General features: G+C 35.5%; 1 protein-coding gene across 11 annotated transcripts in view; it reads left to right on the forward strand.

The window, feature by feature from the left end:
• Positions 1-21,411, forward strand: part of LOC133850639 (protein split ends) — a 76,886-nt gene that overhangs the window by 31,258 nt on the left and 24,217 nt on the right. The window contains exons 2-3 of one of the 11 annotated variants that reach the window (XM_062286854.1): positions 6,415-6,526; positions 9,055-9,803. The exons of 9 other annotated variants lie outside the window; for them this stretch is intronic. In XM_062286854.1, coding sequence (XP_062142838.1) covers positions 9,802-9,803 — 2 coding nt within the window. In that variant the 5' untranslated portion in view covers positions 6,415-6,526; positions 9,055-9,801. The remainder of the gene's footprint in view (positions 1-6,414; positions 6,527-9,054; positions 9,804-21,411) is intronic. One more of the 11 variants, XM_062286847.1, reaches the window with a different exon arrangement.

Genomic DNA, 21,411 nt, shown 5'->3' on the forward strand with positions numbered 1-21,411 from the left:
TTACTTCATTTTAATAACGAGTGCAAATCCATTTTTTTTTAATAAGATGAGGCTACTCAATTTTTAAATATAATAATGAACATTATAGGAAACTACAAGTTATTCACTTTCTATAACTGTGCTGACAGAATTTATTTACTGTTTTTTTTTGGCATTCTAAGAAATACAAAAATAAGTTCTAGAGAAATAATGAACACTAATATTAAAAAACACACATATTTTGCATAAAACGAAAGTAAAAAAATACAACAAATGTCTATTCACATGAACTCATTAATGTTTCACAGAAATTCCTGATAAAACTTTTTTAAAAAAATAATCCATTTTGTATGTTGAAATAATGAAATTTGAAAAGTTTCCCAAACTGTACAAAAATTAAGGAATTATTATTAATGTTCTAGTAATGTTTCTGAGTAATGTAAATCAAAATTTGGTAAAATTTGTATAACATGAAAAAATGTAATTGCGTTTCATTTATTTCTTTTTTGGGAAATACCGTATTCAATTAAATAAATATTTGATCGAAAAACAAACCCAATTTCCGTTAGGAGCACCCATATCTCATGATCAAGTTCTTTCAGAAATTCCAAAGACAGATTGATAACAATAATTGAGCTAAAAATATACATAAACAATTAAATATATAACAAATGAATGCTGATAAGTTTCTATAGTAAAATGTTGTGTTTTATGACGAAATTTAACAAGCTTTTAAACAATTTTAATTAGGCTTCATAAAAAGACTCGACGCACTCAAGCAATGCAACAAAAACAATGTTGAGAGTAATATTAATATGCAAATAAAAAGAAGGGCGTTGACCTGACCCTAGAGTCAATATTGGAATAGAGGTTTGAAGCCCACGCAGCAAATGCGTCTTGGTATCTACACTTTTTTATTTTGAAGCTTTGAAGTTGAGGTACCAGCCCCTTAAAAAACAAAAACAGAAAAAAGGAGAGAGACACAGAGACCCAACCCACCTGGTATCTGAGGTCTGAGTTGTGTTGTGTGCTTTGTTAATTATGCGTGTCTGGCTGACAATCTATTATATATCTATAAAAAGCAATCTATGCAACATACTTGTATTTATGTTAATTTCCAAGACGTGGGCTCTCTCTCTATATCTCTCTCTGTCTGTCTGTCTATCTATGAAATGCTTCAATGATTTCTCATTCTATTCGAGTTCGAGTTGATTGCTGAAGTGGGCGACTGCAGCAATGAAGGAAATGAAACGACGATGGAGACTTTTAGTGGATCGACCCGACCCTTAGGGGGGCTTATGACCAAAATTGGTTTATCAATATCAATTAATGGGAAACTATAAAGAAATGCTGCTGCTCATTGTCAGCTGTTGTCAGTTTGTTTGTTGCTGTTGCTGTTGCTGCTTCTGACAGTTAATTTTCGTTGTTGTTGCTGTTGCTGCTGTTTTCATGGGGGCGTTGTCAGCTGCTTTTTTATCGTTGTTGTTGTTGTTATTGCTGTTTTCATATAACAGTTAAGCGGATAAAAGAGAACCGAAACGAACACAGAACACAGAGAACAGAGAACAGAACAAATCCAATGTGGAATGCATAATTAAACAAGATTGCATTCGGTTAGCAACGGCTGCTGTTCATGCTGTTGATGTTGTTGTTGCAGCTGCGACAGCAATTGCTGCAACAAAACGCGAAACAACAACAATTGCAAATGTTTCTCAGTTTTTTTTTTTTTTTGCTGGGGCCAACAAACCCAAACTAGAACGTGGGTGTTAAATTGAACACTAAACCCAATTTCACCTAAAACTCACGTTGAAGTTGTTGTTGTTGTTGTTGTGTTTGCCTTGTTGTTGCTGTTGCTGTTTCTGTTGTTGGCTGCACGCGACATGGCGCTGCATGCCACATACACTTGGAAATTGCATAAGCAACAAACTAAAAAAATAAATACGAACATTTTTTATTAAATCTAAACTACAGTTGAAGAAGATACAACGAAGTTTTCATGCTCTTTGCTGAGATAACAATATTATTTTTATTTTTATTATTTTTAAAATGCGAGTCGAAGGAACCAGCAGCCAGAACTATCTTTACTGTATAGTAATATTCAGTATTTAATACTAAATTGATACTTATTGAGTATTTAATACTAGATTGATATCAATTGAGTATTTAATACTAAATTGATACTTTTTGAGTATTTAATACTAAATTGATACTTATTGAGTATTTAATACTAGATTTTATATAGTAAAATATAATAAATAAACAAAAATGTGGTATAATAAATATCGAGTTGTTATTTAGATTTTTTCTATTTCTACGCTTCGTTTTTTATTATTATAAAATATTTATAGGTAAACCAAATCCTTCAAATCATGCGAAGATTTATATTAACTTTACCCAACAATAATTTATATTCTAATTATTTAAAAATTTTAACATTTCTGAAATAGATTCTATTAAAAATTGCATTTGAATTTTTTTAAGAAGTATAAACTGATCAGTCTCCCAATTACAAAATATTTGAAAAAATTGATGTTTTTATATTGCTTTGAATTTTTTGTTCAAAGAAGAATAAATATTTATTTATTTGTTTTATTATAATGCCTAATAATAGTGTAGCCATAAGTCGCTTCATAGCTATACGCTTCTAAGGAACTTTGGTTCTCCACCTTTGCAATTTAATTCCAAGTTGAGCTGTGCCAAATTATAGAGTCTGAATTGTTGTCATTATTGTTGTTTGTCGTGCTGCTTTCTTCATTGCGCCAAAAAGCGGTAATTTTGTCAACAGCAACAACGACTGAGAAATGCCAATGCATTTGACAACAACAACAAACACAACAACAGCACTAAAGTAAAGTCATTGAATATGCAATTTGCAGTGCGTCGACCAGATCACTAACTATAGTTGTGTGTGTGTGCGGTGTGGGCGTGGTGCATTTGACTAGCCGAAAAGTTCAACGATTCCAACGAAAAAATAAAAAGATGTGTGCGAACATTTAACTAGTTTTCAATTTGCATTTCGCAGCAACAACAACAGCAGCAGCTTAGCATTAGAGCGAAGGAGGCGCTAAAGGAGAGTGATAGAGATGGGGCCACGGTGGGTGGGAAGGGGAAGCGTCGTTGCACTCCTCGTTTTTGTAGTTGTTCGCTTTGAAGCTTGTCACGAACTTTGCAGCAACAACAATAACAAATGCAGAAAGCAGCTCTAACGACGTGAGGTACACTTCGTGAGGCCGACAGGTGGCGCTTTTCTAATTACAGCGCTCTCCTTCTATGCGGAAATTGAACTTTTATTCCTCACATTTTTGCATAGTTTGCGCTGCGTGAGTGCGAGCAAGACAGCTTGTTGAGCGCTAGCTAAGTTTTCACATTAAAGTTGAAATCATTTGCATCTTTTAAAGTTTTATTTTTTTTTTTGCTTTTGCTTTTGTTATTGTTATTGGTTTTTTTTGTGTGTGTGTGTTGTGTGTGCTTTTGGTGTCAATGACTTTGTTTGGTCTCTTGCAAGTTTCTTTTTGGGCGGCCGGCCGCTCTCTTTTTCATTTCTTGCTGACTAATGCAGCGGCTGACGGCGACAGAGACGTCGACGTCAGCGTCGTTGCTGACCGCGACGCATGCATTTAATTTTTTCATGTTTGCATTAGTATATTTGCATACCCTGTAAACATAACAAGTCTGAAAGCTGCTTGATAGACGAAACTTTAGTATAATTATTTTTATTTTAAAGCTTCCCAAAATATGCTTTTTGTTCATATATCATTTTTATGGTAATCAACAAATTAATAATCTCCCATTCAATTATTTCAAAATTTTCCATACTCTTTTTCTTTGTATTCCAAATTAAGATAAACACCCAAAGAATTTTTTCTTAACCAATTGAAAAAGAATAGATTACCGACTTTATACTCCAAAAGGTTTCTTAAAGATTATTCGAGTTATTCAAGAAGCGCTTCTTTTGTTTTGAGTTTTATAAAATCTCATAGTTACCATCTGCAACTTTCATAAATATCTTATCTTGATTACAGGGCATCTGCTGTTGAGTCGTATGTAAAGTGCCACAAGCATTTCGAATTGTTTTATTTGAATTTCTTTTATGATTTCTCCTCTGACCCGACCTGAACTTCATTTGCATATTTGTCGCTTTTTGTTATTTGTTATTTTTGTAAATGTGTTGTGTTGCTTTTGGTCTCTGGAAGTTGCTTTTAAGGATGCTGCGCTGATTAGTGGGTCATTGTATGTGATGTGATGTGTTTTGTTATAGAACTCTCTGGCTAACGAGCCGTTTATCCCATTGTCGATCTTTCATTATTTGTAATATTATTTTTAAATGTATTTTTTTTTCTTCGTGCTTTTTATTTGTATTTACTTTATGGACAACAACAGCTGTTGGTTATGCTTTTTTCAAGATATTTTCTCTGTTTTGTTTACGCTGTCATAAATTTTCGGACCGTTCTTAAATTGTCTATTTATGATTTGTTGTTGTTGTTGCTGCTGTGTGCCATATGCAATGCTTCACAGGCAGGCAGGCCGGCCCCCCGCTGACCCCGCCTCCTCCTCTTTTTCCTCAGATTGCCATTAACGATTGCGTGAAATTCTCGTTTTTTTTTTATTATTCATTCTCTTGGCTTTTTTATTTTTGTTATTCGTATTTTTGGCATTGCCCTTGGAATATTTGACATGATTTCTTGTATTGCTCGTAAATTTAACAAAGAAAATGCGAAAGTTGTTGTGTTGAGGGTGGGAAGGGGGGAAATCGCAGACGGGGTTCTACAGCATAGTGAAGCCCCCTTCCCTTGCCCCCTCTGCACCGCTGCTGCTGCTGCGGCTGCCACGCAATGTCAGAGCAGAGAGATCAATAAACTTTTGGCAAACAACAAGAAAATGGAATCGCAAAGAAAACAAAGTAAAGCGCATATAAAAAAAAAAGAAGATTACAGCCCAACCATAAAGTGGTGAGACAGTGACAGCAACATATGGCAAGAGTGATAGAAAGGGAGAGACAGACAAGTGAATGCCGGGCGATTGTCATGGAAGTCAGCGTTGTCTCGTTGTCTGGTCATGGCAAACATATCGCGCTCTCTGAGTCTCCAATGCGGCTTTTTATTTATTTTATTTATATAATCACAGACAACACACCAATACACACAAACAGTTGCTTATGTATGCGAGTGTTAACTTATTTTATTTTTTATTTATTTTTTTTTTTGGCAGTCAAATCTGCGTCATCATCGTTAAACTTTTGCCGGTCTCTCTCAGAGATTTAATTTTTTTTACCAGCAATTCTTTACCATCTCTTCTCTGTTTTCCCCTTTGTAACAATCTAAGCTTTTTCGTCTGTCAATTTACATTTCTTGTTGTCTAGCAATAATGACTTTTTCACGATGTTTACACTGCCGATATTATCGTTAGCTCTCGATGTTCTCCTCTTCTTCTCCGTTTAGTTAGCGTCAACATAGGTTTATCGATTTATTTGCTTAATACGATGAGCATATTGATCGATATGCATGACTCGGAATGTTATCCAACACAACAACAACAACAACAACAACGACAAAACTACGCATATGTTGTTTACCAACACTCCTTTAGCGTGAACTACATTTTATTTTTATTTTCATTTTATTTTGGTATGCGATTTATTACTCGGATAAGGTTTATGGCTTGAAATTTTATTGTGACGATGAAATAGTTGAGATATTTATTTGTTTGACATAATTGAATGAGCCTAAATTAGTTTCGAGATGAGCTTAAATCATGTTTAACAACTCAGAGATAATTAACAATTTTAAACAAGCTTAATTAGCTATTAAAGCTTAGACTTGCCTTACTTTTAAAACCATTGGGAAACTAAGAATTTGTATTCCTTTGAAAGGTTTCCATTTATTTGTAACTTTTTAAACATTTTTCTTAATTCTTTTTTTCTCAACATTTTGTTTCATCTTTGCTGTGTCTACTCATTTTTATTTTCAGCTTTTTGCTTCATTTTTGTCTCACTTTGGTTTTCTTTTTGCCTACACATAATAAACAAGCGAATATAATTTATTTTCGTCTGTTTTTTTAGCGTTTTCTTTTCTGTTTTTTTTTTTCTCTCGTCTTTGCCGTTTCTTTGTAACGTTTTTAACATTTTGAACTTTTGCACTTTGCAAATAGACAAAAGGTGTTGCCGCTTTTTGGGTGGGGCACTGCCAAAGTATGTGTGTGTGTGCGTTTGTTTATGTATGAGTGGAGTGTGCGTGCGTGAGACAGCTTCCTACTTGCTGCTGATTGTGAGTGCTTTTTATTTTGGTATTCAAATGTCAACACAGCTCATTAAACATTCATAGAAGTAACCCCCAAAAAAATATATATATAATTAAAATAATACATCATTATAATGACAAATGTTTAGAAAGCCAAGTGATATTAATTTTGTTGTTTTCTCCTTCTTTCTACTTGCAGGTGTGTATTCTAACGAAGGTCGCCTATGACTGCCTCAAGTCCTGGATTATTGAGGCAGACATGAAAATAGATATAGTTAATATGATAGTTATATAATTTACGCTGTACATGTGTAAGTCTGCATGTTTAACTAAGTTACAAACACACATACCCCACCTGCCTCTTCCATCTCCACCGTTCCTTCTCCCTTCCTCCACGAATCGATCGTCCATGAAATTTGTCAATTGCCGTCGTCGTCGTCGTCGGTTGTTGCCACAAAACACTGCTGCAGACACGCTAATAAAGTTGACCTTTGCGACAAGTTTTTATTTCTTTTTTTTTTTCTTGTGTTCTCTCTTGCTTCGCTGACTTTTCAAATTAGACAAGCGATGAGTAAATCAAATAAAATAACGTCTAAGCACACTACAAATATCTACGATATGTGCCATATACGATACATATTCATACATATTCAAATTCACATTCACATTCACACATGGCATGAATAATCAACACAAAAACACAAACTGTCGTAGAGATAAAGTCCGCTACACCGCCATAGCACGAATTGATCTCTATGTGAGAACAACAACAGCTGCGACAATTTGTCACAGATCGACAAGTAGATGCTCTATAAAGAATTGTAGATACATACATAAGTGCGATATTGGAAGAGATACAGAAACTAGAAGAGATCAATTTAGAGATTTTATTTTAATAAATTATATTATTTTCAAATTAATCATTGCTTGCCAATGAAAAATATTTTTTTTTTTTATTTTGGGGAAGATAATTTAATGTCTCATAGTAAAGCTTTATTTTAATGCTTTAATCCTTGATTCTAAAATGTGAGCTAAGTTTCCAATTAAATTTTTTCCGAATATTCTTCAGTTCAGTTTTTTCCTTCTACAGAAATTGTTTAATTATAAAAAAAAATCCCTCTTCAACCCAACAAAACATTTTCAATAGAAAAGAAAAAGTGACATTTTGGTTGGTGGTTTTACCTTGTCCTATTCTTGTTTGTATTTTCTTCAAAAGATTTCCCATATTAGTTTTTCAAATCATAAGTGACAAATTGTTTGCTCGAATTTCTGAAATTTCCTTTGACATACAAATGTGTCAACGTCTCGAAAAAATATGTGAATATTAATTATGTTGTATTTTGTTTAAATTGTGAAATTTATTTTTAAAAATTGGCAGTCCGAACAATATTATTTCCTTTTCGAAGGGCAATGACGAGAGTCGTATGTGTAGTTAGCCTTAAATGTAGTTGTAATTTTTATTATATGTTTATATTTATTATTTTCATACCCGATACGTATAGAAGGGTATTATAGCTTTGTGCCTGCAGGATATGTGTGTAACAGGCCGAAGGATTCATCTCCTAACCTTATAAAGTATTTATATATATACTCTTGCTCATCCAATGGTATATTTTTGAATGCAGTACTATATCAATATACCAAATATAACATTTGGAATATTTTGAGTATTTTTATAATATATTATTTTAGTATATTTTATAACCATGTCAGTCAATCTGGAATACTATGTATTCTATGGTATATTTTAATTATAGTACTATACCAATATACCAAGTATAGTCTTTGGTATATTCTTAACATTTTGACGTTATATTCATTTGGTATATTTTTAAATTAATACTGTTTTGCGGTTACTCACAATGGGTAGCGACTGTAGTTTTCTTGTTCAAATAGATAAATGAACCACGAACTCTTGACTATATTTAGTTTGAAGTGAAGAAAGAAATGAGGTGGTGTGGCATTATGGCTTTATTAAGCACGCTACAATTGCTATGGAGAGTAATAAAGAACGATAGCAGTAAAGACTAGTGCTGGTTATCATTGTGCATGGCAGTGCAACGTGTCGTATGTGCAACGTCGCACAGATTATGCTCCAGCTCTCTTGTGCCTCAATTGCTTTCAATTGAGCTCAATTCATTGACTTTTATTGCACTTGCCACAGCGATCAGCTGTTTTGTTGCCTCCTTTGAACTGTGGACGCGGTGCACAGTGCGCGCCAAAAGTTGATGGCCAGTTAGTTGAGCGTCGTTTGATTGTTGATCGTTAATCGTTAATCGTTAATGGTTGCGGTTGGTGTTGTGTCGAAAACTGTGACCCACTTTGGACACAGAAAAAAACCGATCGATCGATTCTTGAAACTGGTTATAATGAGGAAATCAAATACAAATAACAAAAATCAAAAAATAAAAAAGTCAACAACGCCCCAGTCATAAAAGTGTGCAAACAATTTCAGTTGCCGGCTCTTTGTGTGCACTGAATTAGCATAATTCAATAAATTAGCCAAATGAGTTTAGTTTTCAAGGCGTCTTCTCGCAACTGATTTACCATATATAAAAAGATCTGCGCTCTCTCTGCTTGTGGTCTTTGCTCTTCATCTTGTCTGTTTGTCTTTTATTTCATTTTTATTTGCTGCTCGTTGGGTCAATAGACTTGACAATATTCTATTCTGTTGACTGTTGCGCTGGCTATTGTTCTAAAAAAGAGAGATCCCGGTTCAAAGTTTACACATCTCACCTTCAACCTTCTTCTACTTCCCCCACACTCCACTCCACTTCAACTCCACTTCCACACGCTGCATTGTGCCTCACTCACAGATCTTTGTGTGTATCTTTTGCAGGTGATAAAAACACACACAGAAAATTTTATTAAAATGGAGCCACAACAAGAACAAAGCAACACCAACAACCACAACAACAACAACAACAATCGCCGCCAGGCAATGCGACCAGAGCAACAGCAACAACAAACAAATTGCAGACAGCAGCAGCAGCAATCAGAAACAGCAACGAGAGCAACATTAAGTGCAACAGCGACGACAACAACAACAACAACAACAACAATATCGATGACCGTGCATTGAGTTGTATTTTATCAGTTGTTCGATCGATATCACGTTATCGCGATCGTTATCGCAATATTGCTGTTCGTCTCTATCTCTCTCTTACTCTCTCTTTCGCTGCATCTCTGTCTCGGCTAAGGCAGCCGCGACGTAAGAATTCAAATGCGAAAACCGAAGAAAAAAACGTTGTACATTGTTTAAAACAACAACACAACAAGTTAATTAACAAAAAATAATGCAAAAGATAAATGAAAATTGAATTGAAATAAACGTGTGGCAAGTGTTAAACAAACATTGCAAACAAAAAAAAAAAACAAAACATACAAAAGTGATTGCAAATTGAAAAATAAAAAAACAAAAGAAAACCAAATAAAGAAACTCACGAAGAAGCAGCAGCAACAGCAGAAGCAGAAGCCCAAGAGATAAAACAATAGACATCAAGAGCATAAAATAAAACAAAAAGCATAAACAAGTAAAAAGAAAAAGAAACTGAGGCAATATTGAAATTTGAATTGAATATTTGTGATGTAAGTTTTTAAGAACCAAATGTTTTCTTTTAATTACCATTGTAGTATATAAGCTCGGCATAGATTGGACGGCAATTGCTAGCAGGCACTGTTAAGGATTGAGTGTATTTTATGAAGAAATATTCATTTTCTTTGGGAGAAATTGTCAATTGAGAAAATGTAGAAATTCTGCTTTTCTTGTATCGATATCTCTAATATTAGTATTAAGATTATAGAAAAATATTCCTTTCTTCGCTTTTATTAAAATGGTTGTTTTGGAAACGTCAAATCATTTGACTGAAGTTTAAGATTAATTGACTAAATTAAATATACAAAAAAATGCAGTATATTATAGAGATCTGTTACAAAGACCTCAAGATATCGAATTTTTCAATCGAATTATTTAAATTTAAGCTATTCAAACAAATTCAAATAGACAAACCCAGCTTGAATAGCTTACAGTCAGAGCTTTGTTGAATGCTGGACAGGAAGATATTAATCATACGCACCATTGGTCAGCATGTTTTCCGTCTACGTGCGTGCGTGCCTGTGTATGTGTGTGTTGAGCATCACCTGAGCAATCTCAGCAAGTGCATCCCCCAAGGCATTGGACAGGCAGGCCAATCAGTGCACTTCCTTTTGGGCTCATCCTGTGTGCGATTGTGTGTCGAGGCTCTAAGCCAATTTGCGTGGCATTTGGGTTTCGCCACAATCAATCCACTTCACTCCCTTTTCTCGTTTCTGGTTTCTGCCTTTTTGCCAATTGCCAACTGACAGCTAACGAAGCGCATGGAATTGTGTCTGTGTCCCATGGGCGGCTGCCACGCCCAGCTTATTAGTGTTCAATCGATAGCCTGATCCCTGAGAGGTGGAGCAACAGCAATGGGAGCATTTCCCACATCAATGGCATCATCATTAACTTTATTTGCATTATGAAATTTCACAGTCAGTTGTCAAGATGACATTTTGCCCCTTTTTTAATGTGTTGCTCAATTGATAATCATGCCCAGACAAACCCGGAGGCGCCTCCTCAAAGTCTGCCTCTCTCTCTCTTCTCTTTATCTGTCTCTGTCTCTTTCTACGTTCATTGTTCGTTTTGTATTTCAATGCAACACATTGCATATGGCCTCATGATTAATATCAGCGCATTAATTAGACGCCATGCACCTCTCTCTCTCTCTCTCTCTCTCTCTCCTCACTCGTCTACCCTTCTTTGTCTCTCGTTCTCTCCCTCGCCAAGCTCATTAGTCTTCTGTTGAATTTGCGGCAAAAGTTTTTCAGTTGCAGCTGCAGTTCTTCTTGACAAAATAAATGAAATGAGCCTGATGGATTGCGCCGAGTAATTTAAACAAAAAAAAAATGAAACGAATACGACTAGAGTTTCTTCTTCCTAATGAAGGGATGCGTAATTATTGCAGTTCATCAAAGGCAAAAGTTTCAAGATAGCAAAATACCAAAAGATATGCTTCAACTTTTTTCAAAGGGAGCTGAAAATGTCTGCATTATGTTGAGAATACTTAATTAATGAATTATTTGTGTTTGAAGTAAATGAAATCAGCGCATAAAATGCGAAAATAATGGAAAATGTTTTCTTTAACAAATTTGAGTCAAGTATAAAGTGCATCTCATAACAAGAATTGCAAATTATTTGAAGTTGTGGAAGATGCTTAGATTAAAATACTTTTATAAATATTTATGCATCTTTTATGCTATAACATTTCTCCGTTGTGACTAGATTTTATTAAGTATTTTTTGTTCTAGGAAGCGAAACGCTTTATTTTTTATTGCAGCTCATATTTCTTCTACCCATCTCTGTTTCGCATCTATTATAGACTATATGCTGACCCCTCTCGATTATTTCCTATTATTAAAATATTTATTATTTCTAATAACCTCAATGGAGCTTAACGCTCTCTCGCATTCGTAATCAGTTATCAAATGGAGCTTAATAATAGATTTGTGTGTTGAGTTCAGTGTCACAACGTTTGTTGATCTATAAATACGTTTATTTCCAATCATCAGCTGTAGGCAGCTGGCTTGATCATCGGCTGCTCTTTCAATAAATAATAATAATATTTTGATATGCTAACAACAAAAAAAGTTGTTGTCAATAAAACGACAAGTTGTTGTAATGCGATTGCGTTCGCTTTGAAGCCTTGAGGGCAAGCTTAAAGCACAGCTTCTTAATATTTTGTTTTGTTTAGTGTACTTAAGAGTTATGAGTGTGAGTGTGTGAATGAATTGTTGTGAGTATGTGTGTGGGTGTGTGTGTTGAGCAAATCGTATTGAATTTTGTACGTTCAATTTATTCAAAATGCGCCCACTAACTCCAACAGATGTTGGAGTGCGTGAGACTCGATTTGGTTTCCATGATTCCACGTTGCAAGTTACGGAAAGTTGCAACTGCTGTGTTGTTGCTGTGGGGTCGACACAAGTGGCGCGCCAAGTGGCAGCTGCTGGCAGGTGGCAGCTGTCGTCTCTCTTGGCCCATTTAATGGCAAACCGTTTAAAGTGCAGTCACATCAACGGACTTTACGCAATGTGCGTATGCAAATTGCAGCGTCGTCTCTTTTTCCTCTCTTCCCTTGACGAACAGCGAAACCTCGACTCTGTTTATTGACTGAGCATATGAGGAAACTAGGCAAGGAAAACAACAAGCAGCCAACAACTGAATGAATGAATGAGAGAGTGACTGAATGAATGTGAATAATTGACAAGTGCGCAAGCCAAAAAAAACAAGTAAAAAAGCTACATTCGAGTGTGCTCGACTGTGAAATACCCGCTACCCATTTTGAATAAAAGAAATATATTTTGCCGTGTTGTCAACATATACCAAAAATACTAAAAATATTACCACATTCAAAATACACCATAGACGGCACAATATACCAGATTGTCAACCAAAGCAACTAAGAGCCCTAGTCAGTAGGCGTTTTTGCCCATACAAAACTATTTCTTTAATAACTTCGACAATTTTTATCTGATCGCAATCAAATTTTCAGAACTCATAAGTTATAGCTCTATCTCTTATAGTCTCTGAGATCGAGTGTTTCATACGGGCAGACGGACAGACAGACAGACAGACGAACATGGCTAGATCGTCTCGGCTGTTGATGCTGATCAAGAATATATATACTTCATAGGGTCGGAGATGCCTCGTTCTACCTGTTACATACATTTCCTGCCGGCACAAAGTTATAATACCCTTCTACCCTATGGGTAACGGGTATAAAAATACTGCTGCTATTTATTTGTTCACACTAGGCGGGCGCCACAACATCGACTTCGACTTCGACTTTGACAACGTCAAAGACTCAAGACAACTCAACTTGGTGTTGGTGGCAGACAAATGTGTGGGCGTTGACTGCGTCTGGAGCTGTGGGCTGAGAGCTCAGTGCTGAGGTCTCTCTCTTTGACGGAGCTGTAATACACATACGACGTGTGGTACGCCAAGGAAACAGGGGCAACAACACTGCGACTGACTTATGTAATATGCTATTCACTCTGAACCTAATTAAATTGCTCAGCAACAACAACAAAAACAACTGCTGCAAATAACAGTTGCATTAACAATTTAACAGCGAAACAAGAAATGTTTTTGTGTGTGTGTGGCTGCATTTGAAAATTGCATTAACCTGAAAATGTCAAGTGTAAACACTGAGAGAAATTTATGCGCAAACAGACTGGCAACTAAAATGCATCAGGGAAATAATATATGAGCCACAGAATTGCGAAATATAAATTAATGTCTAATGAGTTTTAATGACATGCAGTTAATTAGTTCAACAGAGTGAAAAAGATTTTAAAGAAAATTATAATACGGAATGAAATTCTATAAAGTTAATTAGTTCAAAAGATTGAAACATCTAAAGAAGAAACTTATAATAAGGAATGAAATTCTATGTAGAATAATTGGATGTATATTTCTGAAATTCAAACTTATAATAAGAAATGAAGTTCTATAAAGAATATTTACGAGAATATGTTTTAAATTCAGATTTATAATAAAGAATATAATTATATATAGAATGTTGTATTTCTTAAATACAAAATATAGTTTAAATGATTTCATTCTAATTGACAAATAGCTAAATTGATTTTTTTTATCTTTTTACTGCTATAAAACAAAGAAATCCTAAGATTATAAATATCTTCAAAATTAAGCTCTGCAAACTAAGGGAAAGTCATGCTAAGTAGACAATTTAGTTGATAAAATAGTAACATTCCATTCAAGTTGTTTACAAATAGGTAAACTGAGTAAAGTTAATAATAACTGACACTAATAAACAAAGAATTAAAAATATTATAATTGTCTTCAAAATGCGGCTTGTAATCTAAAATCATTTTAATGTAACGACAGAAATTCTAAGTAGACAATTTAGTAGATAATTCATAACATTTCCATCAACATATTTACAAAACAGCTAAACTGAGTAAAGTTAATAAAAATTGACTGCATATTGAAGTGAGAAAAAAAACAAGTTTCAAACGAAGTCGAATTTGATTTGCAGAAACTAAAAATACAACCATCATAAATTATTTCACATCTTATGCAGCGATTGCAGTTGTTTATTTGTTGCTCGCTTTATTGCAGTGCACGCTGCATTGGAAATTGATTTGACTAAATGTGGCACTCTGTGGAAATAGATTGCAAGCAAATTCGACTGCAGCGCGGCTAAATGTCAATTTCAATGATGCGCGGCTAATGGACAAGCGAATGGACAGCTGCTAGTTGCTGCCAGTTGCCAGTTGCCAGTTGATCTGCTCAGTTATTTATAGCGGAGCAGAAACATACAAAAAGAAAATAAAATTAAAGAGAAAAAAAGGGACAACATGCCGTATGCGTGACATTTCGATTGAATGTTGCGCATACGACGCGTGTGTTGTATTTGCAACATTCAATTAGCCATAAGAAAATACAAATGAAATGCATGTTTTTTTCTTTCGTGCACAAGTGCCACGCCCAACAAAATGCAAATGGTGTTCGGCAAATTTGGAAGGGAAATTGCAGCAGGGGACAATTTTCATTTAGCCTGCGGTTTTCGTTGTTGTTTCAGTTGTTGTTGTTGTTGCTGGCCATGTTTTGTGCTGGTGTCGTAAAAATGCATTTGAAACTTTTATGACTGCTGGGGCATTGAGTAATGGCCATAAATACATGCCCAAAAAATATATATGTGTGTATGTGTATATCCAACAAAATTTCTTCATGTTTGCTATATTTTTTTCGCTCGGCCTTTTTATTTATTTATTTATTTTCTTTTTTATTTTTTGGCAGCTGCCAAGCCTCTGTGTGTGCTCTCTGAGAGCTGGGCCAGCGGGTAGGCCACAATGTTGTGGTTAACAGACGCCCATTTTAGCCCATTGCCCATCGCCCATTACCCACTGCCCCCTGGCTGCTTTATGGTTATAATGCGCCCTCGCCTCCCGCCTATTTTGGGAATTTGTGCAATCTTTAGTGGAGTATATATTCATGCTTAAATTTGTGTATACTCCTCTGCCTTTGGTTACAACTCTTTGCCCATGGAATAATTCATTTCAATAACTTGCATATAAATCATTTGGGGAGGAAATCATTTTACTTTTTGAATAAACAATAGACAAAGTTCTCAAAAGGAAATTGAAAAATTGCAAAAGGGGAAATCTTGTCAAAATTAAATAAACTCTAGAATGTTTTGCAATTGCTTTTATTACTTTGTTAGCAGAAATGAAAAGAGCAAAAGGTGGATTACGTTGTATCCTACTTTTGCTATTGCTGCAATATCAATATTTACAGGAAAGCAGAAGAAAGATTTCCACATAAATATTGTATGCATGATTTATTTATGCTAAAAAGATCTACCTATTAAGGATTTCAGAAGCAGGCGGTAATTTTTATTTCAAATTGAAATTGGAAAGAGGAATTTTTAAATAACACAAATAAAAGTTTATTTTTAATGTAGTAAAATAAAAATTAGAAATGAAAGTTTATCGTTTCTCATATGTGAAATTCTTGCCTATTCTATTTTTAGGCTGAATGTTTTTAGATATAAAACTTTTATTAAAATATTTCTGTTTGAAGCTGAAATTTCAATTAAAAAAACTTTCAGTTGGGAATAAAAATTTTTTATTTTAAAATAACAAAAATATAAATTTCTTTATAGTAACAATTGGAAAAGGGATTATATCGTTTTTCGTATAGTGAAATTTTTACTCCTGCATATTTTTGAGAACATAAACTGTTCTTTGAAATTCTTGTTTGAAGCTAAGATTTAAATTGAAAATTTCAAAATAGAATTCTCTATTCCATTCCTCAAGTCTCTTATTTCCTTATAGACATTTCTGCTGCTGTTAAATAAGTTCTTCTTGGAATGGGTTATGTCTTCTCTATTCATTACAATCGATGTTATTATTATCGTTGCGAGTGCACATAAGTGGATATGAATTGGGATTGCAAGTGTCCCATTCAATGCAATATCCCAATCTCTCAATATCCTTTCAAGTTCCTTTCGCCTCGACCCCTTCCACGTAGAATGTAATCAATGTCTTCAGTGTAGCATATCGATGCTTTTGGATGTTTATCTATGCTCATATATCACATGGCTATCTCGTTCGCATGCTCTATCTTGCTTTCTCTCTCTCTCTCGGAGAGAAAAGTATCTGCAGCGTCCGTGGAGAAAGGGGCGTGGCTTGGCGCATCCTTTTGCGTTGCGTTGCGTTGCATTGAAATAAATGGCAAAACGCATTAAAACTTGGGCCATAATCAATCTTCATGTGGAATGCTTCATTGCGCTGCGGTTTTGCCCAAAGGAAGGAAGCAAGGAAGGAGGAAGGCAGAGCAATCTTGCAGCTCAAAATATTGCTCATTAAATTGGAGAAACGAGTGAAAGAGAGAGAGGCAAAGAGAGGGAGGCAGAGCAGAGCAATGCAAGTGAAATGTTGCCATGCAATTAAATGACAAACACACATGAATGCATTGTATGTATAGCTGTGTGTGTGTGTGTGTGTGTGTGTGTGTATATGATTATATAACAGTTGCCGCCGCCGCCTTCTCATCCACGCCCACTTCCCCACATGTGGCTGTGTGCATTTCCCTGGAAAATATCGAACGGAAAATCAATTCTAATTAAATTGTCAACAACGCTGTGCCAAAGCTGATTATGCACCTGTGTTTGCCTCTCTTTCTCTCTTTTTATCTCTCTGTCTCTTTCTCTGTTTCGCTGACTATGTATCTGCTTGTAATTGCATTCCCCGCCTGCCCTCTGTCTGTCCTCCACTTGATTTGCATCGAGTTACGCACAGTTTGCCAGCCAAATTGAATTTCACATTTTAAATGCGGTTAACAAAATCTAGAAACTCTCTCTCTCTCTGTCTCTCTCCTTCTGACTAAAATCAGCCTGCAATAAATCACTAAATGCTTTTCCTGCCTTTGGCAGGATTAAACGTGCCACGCGGCCATGGCCATCATTTCATTTCATTTCATTGCGTTACGTTGCGTTCTGCAAATTCAATTTTGCATTTGACATTTGCATTTGGAGCGAATTGCTTTCAATGCTCATAATCGGTTCACGTTAAGTCCCCTCCTTTGATATCCTCGCAGCTCATCCTCAGCATTTGCTGTTAGCCATGTCCATTACAGCATATCCAATTAGTCAGCTGGGCCCAGCTTAGTTTAGGTCGAACTAATCCCATTTGCTGTACTCCTAATTAATTCATTTTTACACGAATAACAACTTTAAGCGAGGCAGTTTATTCAAGGAATATATTACATAACGAATGTGGAATTCTTTAGGGAATTATACTTTATTAAATACATTTTTTGCTCTTAATCTTTTCATTGTAATAGAGAGTTGGATAAAATTATTTGTAATTTAAGAACATCGATTGAATTGTTTTCTGTAAATTGAAAATGCTTTGACTATCTGAAAAATTGCACATTATCAGATTATGCTTGACAGCGTAATATGAATAGAGAGTAAACTGTATTTATAATCAACAAACGTACATACTAATTTTAATATTCAAAGCAAATAAGAAAAAACATACAAAGTGCATTAGTTTAATGAGCTTTCTACGCTTTGAACGGATTTTAATTGACTTAAATGTTGCTCAATATAAATTTTACTTGAAAGTACATTAAAGCTCCTGCAATTTGTAAAAGCTCATTACATATACTTGCTTTCAGGCATCGACATTACAGTGTTTGCACTAGAACTTCATTCAATACTATAAACAATTATAAATAAATACATTTCAAGTGTTATTCATACATAAAGCTAATAATCTTATCAAATTAATATGCTAATTGAAGAGCTTTGCTTTGTTTTAAAGCTCATGAAAGCTGCTTCGTCAATTTGCTCTTCCTCTGAAACGTTATTCGCTTGAATCTAATAGTTGCTTTGCTGTGATATCAAAGCTAATCAGTTTACAGAATGTAATTTGAATTTTCTACACATATAATCATGCTAATCCACTTTTCTATTTAAAGAGATCAAAGTTCTTTAAGCAAAACTTTTCTGCTTTGAATATCTTTAATATTATAAACATTATTCATAAAGCAATGTGCTTTCTACCTTTGCAGTTTCGTTTATCTGTCTGCCACAGATATTTGCAGCAAGTTGAAGTACATTTTTTAGCCCATTGCAATGCAGACATGAAGGATATACGAATGAGGAATCTACCACATAATGTCTGTAATCCATTGTTAATGGCCTTCCATTAAATGTAAATGCTGTTCTTTAACTTATATACTTCTGTATTTACATATATACGGTTGTATGAAATATATATAAAACATATATGCATACATATAAAGTGCGTATTTGGGAGTGGTCTTTGTGTCTGTTGTTGTTGTTGCTGTTGTTGCTGCTCTTAATATTTATTTAGCCCAACACACGCTGAAAAGTAGGCAATGAAAATGTTTGCCATTGTCCTCGACTCTTGTTCGTCCATCCATCCAGAACTCTTTTCTCTCTCTCTCTGATGCTGCTGCTGCTGTGCATCTGTGTATTTTAAAGCCACTCCCAAGTTGCATATGATACATAAAATGTAATGCAACAACAACAATAACAATGAGAGACATGTCAGTGTTATTGTTTTTGTTGTTGTTGTTGTTGTTGCCAAGAGCGCCCCCAAAAGCTTCATTAGATTTTGCACAGAACAAACATTTGCCTGCCCTGTGTCGACTACGTGGAGTTCATTTTGCCGGCATTAGTTGCAGGAGAGGAGCAGAAGCAGGAGCAGGAGGTGGAGGGAGGAGGCGAATGCTTGCCTTTAGCCGTTGGCTCGAACTGCTTTCATTTTCCATTTCCACGACCTCATTTTAGTAGCTGCTGCGGCAGTTCCTGATGTTCGCCTCTCTCATGGGCCGCAATGTTATTGTTCGTCGTCGTCGTTGTTGTCTCTAGTGTTGTCGTTGTTGCCGATGTCCTTAGTGTTGTTGTTGTCGTTGTTGTTGCTTAGTTGCCTGCACAAATTTTTAGTAATTTTCTGCCGTCTATTTTCGTCGTTTTGCCCGCTGCAATTTATGTAGCGTCGTTCATTGTTATTGTTGTCGTTGGTATCGAGGCTGTTCTTGTTGTTGTTGTTGTTGCCCCGCGGCTGTGGGTGGCAAATGTTATATACAACAAATACAAGCATACCACTTAGCTAACTATATACCATACCTACATATATGACTGTATATGGTCTCCTGTGCGTATACATAATATTACAGCGCATGCGCTTGTGTTTTTTTTTTGTTTTTCGTGCGACGTCAGCTGCGACTGCTACGTCGACAGAGAAGCTGCTGTCAGCGTCACAACAACAGAAAATTGTTTCCTGTCCGTGTGCCTGTTCCTGCCCCGCCTCTCCCCCGCTTTCGCCCCCCATTTCGTCGCCTCGTCGTAGACACAAGTTTCATTCAATAGCGCGACAAAGCCGGGCCCAGGATGAGAGGCAGCTCCTTCTGCTACGCCCAGTCAGCCCACTTAGTCACACACACACACACACACACACATACACATACATAGAGAACGCCTCATCTGCTTCCGGTTGCGTCACTTGCCTTCACTTCTTCGCCAGGCAGCGCTGCGTCATTTTTTGTTGTCGTCGTCGTCGTCGTTGTCGTTGTCGTTGTAGCTTCAACTTTTATTCAACTTTGCCCTCTGACTTTGTCATTCCTCACCCCCTCCCCGGCCATAGCTGCCCCTCTGTGGCCCATCTGCATACGCAACGCGCATCTCCACAGCTTTAATTGAGGTCGCCAGCATTTAAGTTAATAAGAGAGCAGCAACAAGACCCAAAAGAGCTGCTGCAAAAAGCTGGCTGCATTTTATTTTATTTTTTTTTTTTTTTGCTGTTCCTAGTTGCTGCAGCGTTGCATTCTTTAGGCCGCCGCCCAGGGCTCGTTGAGCCACCCACTCGACATCGTCGTCGTCGTCGTTGCAGGTTTTATGTAATTTTTAAAGCCGCTGCCAGCGTCGACAGCAGCAGCAGCAGCAGCAGCAGCAGAAGAAGAAGAAGCAGCATGAGAGCTTTACATCGAATTTCATTGCTTTAAATGCGCATAATATTATGTAAAATGCAAATTTCAAGTAAAACTCATTTCAATGCTGTCAGTTCTTTGCCGGGCTGAAATTTTATTGTTTATATCAGAAGTTGGCCTAAAAGCCTCGAAAACAGCAGCAAGCACAGATACAGATACAGATACAGATACAAATACAGATAGACAGACAGTTGCTGTCGAAGTGAGTGTGAGTATTCATTGCGACTGTAACTGTAAATTTGTTTATGGTTAAAGCAAAGTAATTCGATAGAATGGCATATTCATTCAACAAAATCTGTGAAAGGTTGCCAGAAGAACTGAAATTATGGTTTTAATTTGCAAGGAAATGATATTATGATTGGGCGTGATTAGTACTGAAAAGTTTTTCTGAAATCTAACTGAAATATTAGTTATTATTTTGGTACGATTCACATTGAAAACATTATCAATATTTGTCTGAAGTATAACCACATTGTAGTTCAGTTTACTATGCACTCTGACTTCACATGATTGAATTTGTATGCTTTTTCAATATAAGATTCCACAACATCTATTAGAGGGGAAAAGGAAATACCATGAAGAGTAAATAGCTAATATCTTAGTTACTCATTTTCTCGTATAGAGAATTCTATAGTGTAACAACATTTAATAAAGTTATTTGAAGCCAGTTAAACGTTTCGGTTTATGAGAGTGTTAAATTTAAAATAAAAGAAGATAGCTCTAGTTTTAAAATAATATTTAAATTGTCCCTTTATTAAACACTGGAAAAACTAAACCTCAAATAAAATAACTGAACGTTTTCAATATTAAACAATTTTAAACAAAGTAAGTCAGCAAAACGTTTAAGAAAATAGCTGAAAAAGAATTGAGGGGAATTGTCTTCAATATTTTTAATATGATCAAGGAAGTATATTATTGAAATACAAGGGAAACTAAGAAAACGTTTAAGAATAGTTGAAAAAAAAATCTAATAAAAAAAACTTGGCTAATATCAAAATGTTAAAGAATATTTCTGAAAATGAATTTCACATGAATTTGGATATTTCTTTTTTGCTCAGAGAATCATATTATCTAGAATCCTCCTCTTTCCGCTGCTTTTAAATATCTCACACAATTTGCGAAAATACT

This window comes from Drosophila sulfurigaster, chromosome 2L (assembly GCF_023558435.1).
Source record: "Drosophila sulfurigaster albostrigata strain 15112-1811.04 chromosome 2L, ASM2355843v2, whole genome shotgun sequence".
NCBI classification, from domain to species: Eukaryota; Metazoa; Arthropoda; class Insecta; order Diptera; family Drosophilidae; genus Drosophila; species Drosophila sulfurigaster.